Consider the following 13,599-nt stretch of genomic DNA (forward strand, 5'->3'; position numbering starts at 1 on the left):
CTTTTAGTGCTATGGCCCATAGAGTTTTTATAAAGGAACATTAACTGTGTTCCTTATGTTGCTGGAAAATTTGGCCATCTCATTGACTGGTCAGCACAGGGGAAATAGAATAGCTTTTTACCACATTTTGCTTCTGATTATACATTTGCACTTTCAAATTATGTGTCTTAATTAATGCTGTGGATTGATGTAAGTCAACTATTTGTTTTCATAGTGGTGGTGGAGCTGGCGGTTCTCAATCTGGTCTAAGATGCTAAGGCTCCTGAGACCAACCACTTGGGCACAGTATACAATGAACAAAAAGTGCACATCATGTATGAGCATTGAATATTGGAAAGACAAGTAAGACATATGGCAGGGCCTGTTGACTTATTCAGAGTGAGACAGTACTAATAAATTGGAGAGGCCTTATGCAGTGCATGTCTGAATAAGTGCACAGCCTTTTACATGAAAAGATGGAGAACGCTTAAGCTTTACCTTTAAGAGTGGAACGCGATAGCATTCAAAGATCCCTGACTGCTGTCCACGCTTCCCGGCAACTGGAGTGTATGTAATTGTAATGCTTACTGGGAAATGCTGGCCCCGAACGCTATGCACGAAGGCAGGTTTTCTGGTAGAAACGCGGCCCATTGTGTGGGCCACGATGTGGCAGGAGCAAGCTCCATCTGGAGGTATTGCAAGGAACCGGGCGCACCACTCTATGGCCCCTGATATACTCACATGCCTGGCACGTGCAAATGGCAGATGCCGTGGCCAGTCTGTGAATGGTGGAAACGCTGGAAAAGGGGTTTCTTTGAGTTTTTGCGTGACAAAATATGTTTTCTCGTATAGTCAAATTACAATCTGATGCTATCATGTCTGTAGGTTGTGTGTAAGTCATACTCACAGTGGTCATACTTTACGATTTTTCTGTGTATGTTAGCTTCAGAAATTCAATATGTTTAGTAGCTATATCATGTTTTTGCTGGCTGTAGGTTTATCTCCTAGTGACGACAAAAAGTTATTTTCTCCCACCTTCATTTCCCTTTTTCATTATTGTGAATATGAGGTGTATTGCAAATTTAACCATCATTTATAAATACTTCTACACTTCGTGGATAATAAAAAAATGATCTATTCAATTTTTTCTAGTCTTTTCTTTGCTTCACTGTCTGTTGGGATCATAGGATTGTCACTAAATATCATGCCCCTCAATTCACCTTATTCTTCTCACTTTCAGCATGCTAGCATTTTGGGCTGTTTCCTGAGATATCAACATTAATTGCCTGAAATATTAGACACAAGCTCACAGCGGCTATTACTGAAAAAAAGATCACCCATGTGTAGGAGTGTGACGGCTAAGCTTGGCCATTTAGAATATTTACCAAAAATTTAATGATAAACAGATGAAGTCTGATGTTAAAATTTAGATGCTGTGAGTTTCTTAGCAGAATAATTGTCTTAAATATTATATAGGTTTTGAAACACAAGATCTCACTGTCAAAGTGTGCAGTAAGTTTCCTTGCATTGTTCTTTCTTCCAAAGCTTGAAAAAACTGTTGTCACAAAGTACTGGAGCACTGCTTTTCCCACTTGAATATGATTTTCAAAGTGTGTGTCCTGCACATTTACCACAATGGCGTCGACACTTGCGTGCCTCAGCTACTGCTAAGAAACTCCAGCAATCTTGGCTTTTCCTTTATGGAAAGAAGAGCACAGCGCTGATGAATTCATTGAGGCAAGGTGATGACACAACTGAACAACCTTGAGTTTGGCAACCCAGTCTGGAGCATATCAATAGATGGTTGGCTGAGAGCAGCACATTATTATAAGATACCAGAAGGACAGGTACAGGTGTGGTGCACCCTATTGAACTCAATGTTCTTAAATGAATGAATGGCAGCACAGCATTTCTCTCCAGTAATTCTTGTAACATAAAAGGCAGGTTGAGTCTGTGCTAGAGGCTGTAAATATACTATGCTCACTCTGTGTGCACTTCTCTAGCGTCCACTTGTATATAGGATCGATGCCAGAAACAGTCTAGCCAACCTGCTTGATTGCTAAAGGAACTGTTGTTCATGCCTGTATGAGTGTTGTTTCGAAATGTAAAGTGCCCAAGCTTTACTAAGCATTTATGCAGGGCTGCTTCAGCACTGACTTCTTATAAGTATGCTTCATTTTATTGTGCCAGGGTTTTTCAGCATAACATGCAACTTTTGAATTTTTTTTTTGTCTCATGCAGACTGATGGCAACGCCAGCTTCCTGCGGGCTGCTCGTGCTGGGAACTTGGAAAAAGTGCTTGATTACCTCAAGGGCAGCATAGACATCAACACAAGCAATGCAGTAAGCTGATTCCTGGCTCTGTTAAAGGGTGACCCTAGCTAAAATTAGCCAGGCTTTAAATAAGTACTGATCCAAGTTGCAGGTTATAAAAATGATATGGGACTGTTTGCTGTGACCTTGCGCACTTCAGAGTATTTTTTGGCATTCTGTCTAATTAGTGGGTTGGCTAAGATTAATTATTTGTCTTCTGAAACCTAGTTTCTTTTTGGCTTTGTTTACATGATAAAGTATTAGAATCATTTCATTGCCTTTCACATAGTTAATATATTATTTGTTTGCCGATCTAGGATAGATGTGTGAAAGTATCAAGTTACACTGTGATAGTTGGCTTGCATGATGCTATCGCACTGCCTTCAAGTAGGCTTTGAATTGGGGAACTTTATTCTGTATCAGTGCGACAGGGAAGAAGTTATGTACGTGTCTGTGACCTACTGTCAGTCACGCTTCCAGCATCGTATTGCACCTTGAAGCGGCACGCATTGTTTTGCCATGTTTATTAGCTCTTATGCACTGATGTTTGTCACCGATGATTATTAGAGCTCCATTGCTTCCGCTTAGATGATGGACCAGGAGAGGAGTCAGGCTCTTTCATTTCCAGCGAATTTGTGCGGATTATTATTGTGACTGACAGATTAGCCACAGTGGTATAATTTTATACTTTCAGCTACTTTCTGTTCAGCATGGAAGAAAAGGCTAAGTGGTAGATAGTGTCGTGCAAACAACTGAAATTAATAATTTTGAAGTATGTTGAAATCTTTAGCATGGTCACATAGTCGAAGAAATCTGTTTAAAATTTTCATTTATAACTAATTCATTATTGATTTTTCACCATGACCATTAATTTCATTGACTGTTTTAACGTAGCTGAAGAAATCAATGATGAATGTACAGTAACCTTGGCATGTAACTGAATAAATAGAATACAATAACTACCCTAAATTGTACAAGATCACTGACAATGCCGTTGCATTAGTTTTATTTGTGTAAATTGCAACAGTGCTTTTTAAAAAGCCTGGTTAATAAGATTTAGGACACCCTGTATACAAAACGTGTACGATTTTCTATATGAGGTTGCTTAATTAACAGTTTGCAGGGGGGGCTTAGGGACATGCAGCTTTGTGTATTCTAGGTGTCAAACCTTGATATAATGAGCACAGTGTAAAAATTATCAGATATGATGAAGTAACTCTAAAATTTGGTTGTCCATGCATTATTTTAATGTGTATTCTACTGCTATAGAATGAAACCGAAATTCAAGATCTTAGACAATATTGATTATGGCATAGTGAATATTTGTTCATTTGCAGCTTAAAATGTATTCTGGCACTAAAAATGTCAAATAATTGGCAACGGCAGCTTGAAATGGCACATTTAGGATGTGCTTGTGCATTTTGGCCAGAGGCTTCAGCTTGCCTAGCGATCCCATATGATCACACCATTTCCACGGTTGTGTAATAATGACACTGCAAAGCACATGTGTGTAATTTAATGTTGTTCATGTGCCACATATTTGTACGGCAAGCCATTAACAGGCCATTAAAATTGACTGGGGGACCCTTTGCTGGCCTGTTGGAGGCATCATCCCTGTGTTCTTTTTTGGCTCATATTGATTCGTATACTTACAACAAATATTGGATATAATAAAGGTAGTATCATGTTGGATGTGTTTTTTAATTCTAGTGCAGAAGTAATGAAAATAATGCATTTGGCCATGCAACCTGCAGCAGTGATCGGCAGCTAAAGCGGTGCGATGTTGAGCATGAGATTGTGTTCACTGCAGCTGGATCACTGGGGAGGATCAATCTGTTCACGAAGAGTTGGTGCTTGTTGAAGAATCCTAGCTGGTTAAAATTGTTCTGAAGCCTCTGCCACAGCATCTCCCATAACATAACTGTAAAAGCTGAAACATTCCGAGTAAATCACTTGTGCCTCAACATGTTGTGTAACAGCACTAAACGAGTAATATGTTGTGCTTATGTGCAGAATGGGCTCAATGCACTCCACCTGGCTGCAAAGGAAGGCCACGTCAACGTGGTTAGTGAACTGCTCAAGCGTGGAGCTAATGTCAATGCTACCACGAAGGTAGGTATCGACAATGTCTTTGGCATTATTTGGCAAAAAGTGTTTATTGATGATAGTCTCTTAATTTCGTTAGTACTGCTTTGTTTTGAATGGCAATTACTGTTAATATGTACTTCACAGCTTTTCTTTTCTTGTTGTTTTCCTTTTTTCTATGTTAAGTGAGGTAATAATTGTGGAAATGTATTGACAAAGTGTCAATGCACTGGTACTGCATCTGTATATTTTCCTTGTGCAACACATTTTTTCCCACTGCTTGGGAGCTTCTGTTTCTTACAATTGTGTGCCATTATTTTCTTGAATTCCTATTCTTCATATTTTTATTTCATCTTACCCTGTCCTTCACGTTAGCTCCTTGAATCCTGATTTGGTCCATTGGATTCTTGGTCCTGCTACCTTGTCACCTTTGGCCAACTTTGTTTCCTCTTGTCATCAACTTCTCTGTATGCTTCTTCCAAGTGGTATTGCAGCATTACATGGCCAGAGGATCTGCCTTTTCCATTGAACATTGATTCTAATGTCTGCCATGTTACTTGTTCCCTTATGCTGTAATTCCACCTCCCATCATCAGTGCACACATCTATATTCGTATCCTCATTTCAGTTACTTGGAATTATTAAATATTAAACCTTTCTGCTGGAAACGTTTGTGAATCTGTGTTGCTTGTTCATACTAAATCCATGAGAGCTGATTAGGTGACTATCTATTAAATGCCATTTAAATTAAGTTTTTCTTTTACGCTCTTTCTGCATTTTCATAGCGTTATAGCTTCATCTGTTATGAGCTTGTTTATGCCTTGTTGTGTCGTCCTCTGTACAGTTCACTAGAGGGAACGTAATCTTTGGTGACAGTCTACATTGGGCATCGCTGGTGAAAATGTTCATAAATGTATTTGCAAAGAATCCTCACAGGTAGCAGAATATAAGCAACGAGGTAAAACACTGCGGATAGCAAGTGGGCCCAGTGCACATAACCGAGTCGTTTAAACGTCATGTGGTGAAGTCCAAATAATTCGCAATGTTGCAAGTAACCTTGGAAGTGTGGGTGCCCAGGACGCTGCAGTAGTTGGTGGAAAGCCTCAAGTTTTCTGATGGTCTTTGCGTAAGCAGACTTGAGTGATTTCTCTGAAAACTTCAGCATCAGAGAAAGGTTAAATTTGGAAATCCTTGTGGGACCTTTAGGGTTAAACAGTTCTGACAGCTCACATTGTCCTTAATTTATGCCTACTAAGAATTTGCATAGATGTGCTAAAGCTTTTTGAAGTTGTTCTTTCTTAACCATTATTTCTGCTGAAAATGATATTGATATTGGTGTGCATTGTGCAGATGTTTAGGAACAGCATAGTTTGAAACAAGCCAAATGTGAAAGATGGTAGAATGACAGGTTTCTCTGCTGGAGGTGGCACATTTCTTTAACTACTTAAAGGCTAGATGATCATGAAGAAATGAAATGTATTTCTGGAAGTCCTTAAGCAATGTACAACAGATTGACTCTTTTGCCTTTTGGAGGATTCCAGGATAGTAATGATGCATGCTGATAAGGCTTTATTTATAACTAATCATTAACCAAACATGTTCGGCAATTTTTCTTTTATAAGTAATCATTAAAAATATAATTGCGGTAAGAATGGCAATTCTAGATGTTTCAGTGCAGTGCACTTGTTCATGGGTGCAAAAATTATGTTGTAATTAGCCAAAGAATTGTGAATGGTCATTAATTTAACACAGTTTTCCTTGCTGTCACTAAACTTGTGCAACTAGGAATAGGCTCCTTTTGTTTCTTTTGTAGATGCCAGTGCTCTCTACCTTGCTTTGCAGATAATAATAATAATAATAATAATAATAATAATAATAATAATAATAATAATAATAATAATAATAATAATGCTGATGATGATGTTGGCTGCATTGTGTGTGCTCATAATGGTGAATGAGACACATTTTTGTGTAGTATGATTATTAAATTATCGCACCATATTTGGTGAAGTGTAGCTTTTGACAGTGCATACTGTACTTGGAAGTGTAAATTCTTCAGGGACGCTCTGGAGGGGCTGCTTATGTGGTAGCAAGGAATGTTGTATAGGCAGACATCTTATGCCTTTTTCCTTTTGTGTTCCTGTGCTTGACACACCCAGCTGCTGCCTGTCCACAGCCACATGCAAATTTGAAAGTGGGAGCGCTCAAATTCCTGCATTTTAGTGTCCCCGTGCTTCTTTGGGCAGACTATATTTAGATGTACTGCTTTCCACAGAACACTTATGCATTGAGGTAAGAGATGGCAGATGGAATCACGCATGTACTCTGAACTCCTGCTTACTAGGCTGTGCGCTGAAGTACCTGTTGTGCAGTACTCATTGTTCTTCCTGGACACAATGGAGGCATATGAAGAAACTCAGCATCTCTGATCTCGGTCATTAGTGGTGGCACAAAAGACGCCAAAGATGGCATTAAGTGCCCGCTAGGCAAGTTCAAACAAACAGCAAACAGAGAGATCACAGACAATGCAACATAAGGGTGTCTACAAAGCAGACAGCTGAGGCAAATGCACATCGCCTCAGTGTGGTGGGGGGGGCGAGCTTGTTTTAAAGAGGCTGCAAGCAAGAAATTCTGCAAGATTCTTTTAAATATTGGGTTTATAGATTCGTTGGCCAGAACTTTATGCAATTTTGACATGTATTGCCATTATGTTGTCATAGTAAATTCCTCGCTAAACATGCGTGTTTTTTTCTGTTCACTGTTTTGTGTCAATATCAGTATTTGTGTGCACTAAAATGTGTTCATGTTAGCCAATTTCAGTCAAATTTGGCATGTACGATGGCAAATCAGAAAGTCTTTGCTCTTATTTTTTATTAGCCAAAATAAGGTGCGTACAGGTTATTTCAAATATATGTGCTCTTCTATGTACCTTACACTGTTTTTCCACATAGTCCCCACACCGGTTCAAACATTTGTCCGATCTCAGCACTAAATTTGAGAAATGTCGTCGGTCAGCGACGCACGCTGCCTCCCCAAATGCTCATTGTCATGCAAGCCTTCATGGCCTTTTGCGAACTCGCAACACCACCACCTCACACTTCTCAAAGGGAGACACCTTTCCCCATATGTGGGCTGCATTTCCCTGTGGATTTCGATGGGCGTTTGTCCCTTCCTCCATAGAAAACGAATCACACTTCGTTGCTCGTATGCCGTGGATGTGTGAAAAACAACTGCCATCTTTAACAACTGACAGCAGCACTGTGCCGCGGAGCTAATGGCAGATAAGGCTGGGTCAGTCCATGAAAGGTCCACTGCTGGGAATCAATATGTTGACTTCGCATTTACAGTCATAATTTGGCTAAAAAGAAATCGGGGTAAGGACTTTCCAGTTTGCCCTTGTGTATACAGAAACTTCTGCAGGCTGCAATTAAAGCATATTTCAATTTTCAGTAGCTTTCATCAGACAGTTTTAAACAAAAACAATAATGTTTGGCTTGAAAAAGGAGGCTTAGAGCTAAAATATTGTTTATTAACCCTTTCAGGGTCGATTTTTTTTATTGTAGATTTAAATTCTTCAGAGGGATCCGTTTCGAAAAAAATTACCGTAATTTTTCTAGGTTGACCGTAAAGTGAGAAAAAAATATTTTGTGTTGGTATATATGTACTGTTTATACATGAATAACAACAACAAAAAAAGAAAATAAACCTTTAAAAATTTGATGCATTGTTATATGCATAGTTCAAGGCTTAGAAAATGCACACACTAGAATATTTCGCAAGTCTCAAATGTTCCTGCTCTTACACTAATATTTATGTCCATAGCTTAATCGAACTGCGTAGGTGAGTGCACTCAAGAAAACTGTGTGGTTGCGTGCCCATAAAAAAAGCAAAGAAAAACGCGTGACAAACTTCCACTAATCTTCATTTTATCGCTAACCAGAGGCAATTAGTTTTTGGCAGTCTCATAAAAAAAAAGGAACCGCATGCGCAGCGGCATCTTTCGTATGCGCACTCCTGTGAGCAATAAACGAATGAGTAACAGGCGGTCACCCTTTGAGCGATTAGGAACGAGATAGCCATCAATTTTGCGAGCGCAAGAGGCTGAAACCGCCTGCGGAACAAAACTCAAACTAACCGCCACCCACCCCCGTGTGCGCCAATGCGCGAGCGGTAGTATATAGACGCACCGGAGCAAACATGCTAGCTTTACAACAAACCACGCACCGAAAACCGAGAGAGTGAGGCACGAGAAAAAAATTCCCTGTATTCCCGCATAGTGGTAGCACATGCCAAGAAAGAAAAAAAAAAATTGGAAATTGGCGCACTTTTTAAATGTACAGATGGCGCCGTAAATATACGGCATCGACCATTTTGGACTTGTTTACAGTGCCGTATATTAACGTCATTGGCCCTGAAAGGGTTAAAGTTGCAAACATGTAAATTTTTTTGCACTGAGTTGTATTTTTTGGAGATTTCTGTGGCACATAAAAGCACTAAATGTTCCCCTACACCTGATAAGGAACCGCAAACCTTTCAGTGAGCATACTTTTCTTAAGGTAAATACATTTGTAAAGTTATGGAAGTGATCTTCAGCTAATTTAAGAGAAACAACAAACAAAACTAGTTCATGGAAACATAACAAATTTCATTGAGATACCTTCAGTTTTAACAGAAATGATTTTTCCAGGCACATCTTTCTCAGAAAAGGGCATCACTCATTTTCAAATCCTTCTTTATTTTTTTCACAGAAAGGCAACAGTGCTCTGCACATAGCGTCGCTGGCAGGCCAAGAAGAGGTGGTGAAGCTGCTGGTGCAGAAGCAAGCCAATGTCAACGTGCAGTCGCAGAATGGCTTCACACCTTTGTACATGGCCGCCCAGGAGAACCACGATGGAGTGGTTCGTTTCCTCCTGGCCAATGGCGCCAATCAGAGCCTCGCCACAGAAGTAAGGCTTACTGCAACTTTGGGGAATCTGTGTGCTCTGATTGGTGTCACTTTTGCTGCTTTCAGGATGGCTTTACCCCTCTGGCAGTGGCATTGCAACAAGGGCATGACAAGGTGGTGGCAGTTCTGCTCGAGAATGATGCTCGGGGGAAAGTCCGCTTACCAGCCCTGCACATTGCTTCCAAAAAGGATGACTGCAAAGCAGCTGCTCTGCTGCTACACAGCGAACACAATCCTGATGTGACTTCTAAGGTCTCGTCTACGTTGTCTAGCTGCTAAGCCATTTTCTGCAAGGGGTCTTTGTTTACTGGGTGTTTTGCACAGTGAAAACCTGTGGTATTGATTTTAGTCAGTCATGCTGTAGATTGTAAGTAATGAGTAACAGTGATAAGTCATTATCCTCTATGTGTAATTAGTTTTTGCCCTTAAACTCAGTGAGAAGAGAAGTAATGTCAGCTCACTTAGCATTATGCAAGTGGACAAAAGTTTTGTGTGGAGTATAAGGCTGGCCATTTCTTCTGTCCACTGAACTTTCACCTCATGCATGCAGTGTTGAAGTGTGCATAGCCATGTAAAAGAAAGTTTTGTGGAAAACCAAAGACTGACCATGTATTATATCTTCCACGAAACTTTCTATTATATGCATTGACTGCTTTTTCTTTTTACCTTGATATGTGTGTGTGCCTGCATAAAGTAGATGCACTTTAATTAAATAATAACTGCTGTGGTTTAGAAAAAAACAACCACATACTGCTACAGTGCATTCCACTATTTCAGGATGCACCGCATCCCACAATGTAGTGGGATATGTAGTGGATTTTTGTAAATGTAATATAATATTATTCCACTCTGTGGTGGCACATTATAAGGGATGCGTCTAAGTTATAATAATTAGCTTCTTTATAACTGTCACCTTCCATATTGCCTCTATGCACAAATAAAGTATACATAGTGATGATTTTATCTAACACATATCGGATATCAAGGTGAAATCCTAGGCTTTGGAAAGCTGTCCTTTGGGAAAATATTACATAAAATAAAATAATGTAGTGAAAGTATTTTGAGTAAATAATGGCAAATATTCATGGACTGGTTATTAGCAGACACAGGAATGCACCCGGCAGTTTTATACAATCATGAAATTATGGAGTAACTGTATGTGGGCTAGATGCAGTTCACAGCGAGATTGTCAAGTTGCTGCTATATAATAACCAAGCACAGATTACATACTCTTTTTGCATGCCTAATGCATATCACATCATTTCATTTTGCTGTTGCTTAAATATTAGAGTAAAAGTTTTCTACAGTTCTTTCATATGACATGATTTCTTCAAAGGCGCAGTGCTAGCTAATGTAGATCATCACAAGACTGAGCCATTCTGAAAGGTGCACTTATTTAACACCACACCCTTCAAAGATAATGTGAGAAAAGTTCTGCCCTTACAAAAGTGTATGAATGTCCTTGGGTGGCAGGTTTAATGTTAGTCGAGATATGACCGTAAACATTTAAATTATCAGATTATCTGGTTACCATTACAAGTGAATTGCACTGTATGATGCTAGTACTGTATTGTACTGCTTCGATACTACTGTTCGTCGGCTTTTTGCTCCCTTGACCTGCAATTCGTTAGCGTGAATGTGGTAAAAGGCAGAGCTTACAATAGTGTGAGGAAGTGTTAATTTTGTGGTCACCTTGTCGAGAGGCAGACAGCACAACAGCAGCCTAAATAACCTAGTCGGGAGCTCTTGGGACACTGATCACATCACAGTTGGGATTGTTACAAGTGTTTCCAGCCAGAAACACTACATCTACAATAGAAACAGAGCTGTACTTTAGCCATTAGAGCAAGAGCGGCCCAATGCGCTTGTTTGTGCAAGATCATTGGGCCTGTAATGAAAACTGTTGCATGTGGAACCTGTTAAATTTATTTTTTAAGTGATTGCACATATGTCCAGAGGAACTGCTGTGGCACATTGCTGCTGAGTTTATGTTGTCCTGCCAGTGCTCCACAGCTGTGGAAAATGAGGATGAGAGGGCTCATACAATAGAATCCTCAGTGCACAACCTGAAATCTCTGCTTGCACTAAGAAAAAATGCATGGTCATACTTCAAAGGTTTTATGTTTTCTCGAAGCTGCATAAGTAAAGAAATGTAGGAGAGAAAGAGAAAAAAAAAGTATCAACAGAAAATTTGACTTTTTTTTTTCTTTTCCTGTCATTTGCCTAATCTCCTACTTCATGTTTGGCTCATTAACACTGTGCTTTTCTTCACATTTACTGATATTACAGAGTGGGTTCACTCCACTTCACATAGCTGCTCATTATGGCAACAGTAACATTGCATCTCTCCTGCTGGAAAAGGGAGCTGATGTTAACTTTCCAGCAAAGGTAAGTAAGATTCAAAAGTGCCTTGCCCAAAATTCTTGACACATTTTCTCTATTCAGGATGTAAAGAAATGATAATGCCTTAGCTGTACTGTCAAAGTTTTGCATTGTGAAGGCCGTCTTTTCGTGCTTTTTTTTTAAACTTGTACCCTAATTCTTTGCACTATGAAATCTAGGAGTTGCAGGATTTTGACATTCGTTGTCTCATTCAACATCACTTCTCTGGCTTCACATGTGCATCAGCAGCACATATTTGAGAGATGCAGAATGCATTTATATCAGCTGGTGGACTTATCAATGTGATAGCCACTATTAAATTACACCCGTATCCACTTTATTTGATTACCTGATGTTATGTTTGAGATCATGACTTTAGGAAGTGTGATTTTGTCTAAATTGAAAGTTAATCTAGCTATCTTTGTGAATTTGATGGTTTAACAAGATTGTATGAATGAATTCACATTTTTCTGTGTTATGTACGTGTGGGCCTGTGCTGATATAAAGAGAAAAAGAAAGAAAAGTGGAAACAGGGAGGTTATAGATACGTATGTATCTCTTGCACCGCACAGATAAAAGGTGCTAAAGCTATGGAAAGGTCAAGGTGACCGAAGAAGCACTGCATGCAATTACAAGGATGCACAGCATGACTTACCCTATAGACTTGTGTAAGGGCCGCATCTTTTTTCACAATTCTGATGAGGTGTGATCCTTGCATGGGACCGAACCGTTTGATAAAAATGTTGCCGGTGCAGCTGGTGGCTTCTGCACCCCCGGACACCCCCCCCCCCCCCCCCCCGGATCCTCGGATGTACCATTGCATCAGAGGTGAATGTGCAGCTCTCGCCATCTAGTGGTGGCACGCGGAAGTACGCAGTGCGCAAAAATTTGCCGATGCACATGTGCAGCATCTGGGCATCGAATGCGATTGCTTCTCTGATAGAATTTTTTCCCCCGAAATTTTGGCCCGGCAAGTTGGGGGTGCGGCCCTTACCCGAGTCTATATGGTATATAGCCATTAACTGAAAGTTATGCACTTCAGAAACAGCAGTGCTAGTCAACTTGTTCCTGCCTGTATTTAGACATTTGCTTAGTTGCCACGAGTTCCTTGGTTTTGTTTGCCTTTTACATTCTTTCTGTTTTTGATTCCTTGTGATCTTTTTCGCTTCTGCATGCCAATTATTTGTACAATCTGTCTGTGGATGTGTAGAAATTTCCTGTGAGATTTTCCCTTTCCAGCAAGAGAGTATCCATATTATAGGCGGCATTCATTAGGCACCTGTGGTACAAATGGTGCATACGTGTGCAAAAAGAAATCTGTACTTGCACTTATAAAATTGGAATCTGTGTACGCATTTCTAATGAGGTCAAAGGGCCTATAGGTTATATATTTAACTTGCCATGCATTATACTGGGAAGTCCTGGGAGAAGCAAAATGAATTATCACTTGTCTATTCGGCTTCTTTTATTCCATGCTAGGTTCACATGTGGGCTCGCAGTTTGCCGCTTAAAGATGCTATTGATGACTGTTATTTCTTAAAGGGACAATAAAGAGAAAAAAATGAATCACTTTAGACTAATAAAGTATTATTTCAAAACTTTATTCTCATTAATATCACGAGAGATTGATTAGCAGAAGAAATAATGACGGTGAAAGTTTTGAATGCGAATTGAATATTACACACTAACTATTTGTATTCATATTTGAAAAGGAGATATTTGGTATTTTCGAATATTCGAAACTAACCAAATATTTCACAACTGACTGTTAGTCTTGTTACTGTTCTTCATCTACTAAACAAAGTATTTCAAATGCAAAAAAGGGGACAGTTGGTATGGAAGCATGGCTAATTCGGAATGTGAACCACTAGGACAAAGACACGAGAACGAACAGGA

General features: G+C 39.6%; 1 protein-coding gene across 1 annotated transcript in view; it reads left to right on the forward strand.

Annotated features, from left to right (window-relative positions):
* Window positions 1-13,599, forward strand: part of LOC142588471 (uncharacterized) — a 334,812-nt gene that overhangs the window by 32,119 nt on the left and 289,094 nt on the right. The window contains exons 2-6 of the mRNA XM_075700246.1: window positions 2,221-2,322; window positions 4,306-4,404; window positions 9,125-9,322; window positions 9,388-9,573; window positions 11,611-11,709. Coding sequence (XP_075556361.1) covers window positions 2,221-2,322; window positions 4,306-4,404; window positions 9,125-9,322; window positions 9,388-9,573; window positions 11,611-11,709 — 684 coding nt within the window. The remainder of the gene's footprint in view (window positions 1-2,220; window positions 2,323-4,305; window positions 4,405-9,124; window positions 9,323-9,387; window positions 9,574-11,610; window positions 11,710-13,599) is intronic.

This window comes from Dermacentor variabilis, chromosome 1 (genome assembly GCF_050947875.1).
Source record: "Dermacentor variabilis isolate Ectoservices chromosome 1, ASM5094787v1, whole genome shotgun sequence".
In the NCBI taxonomy this organism is placed as follows: domain Eukaryota; kingdom Metazoa; phylum Arthropoda; class Arachnida; order Ixodida; family Ixodidae; genus Dermacentor; species Dermacentor variabilis.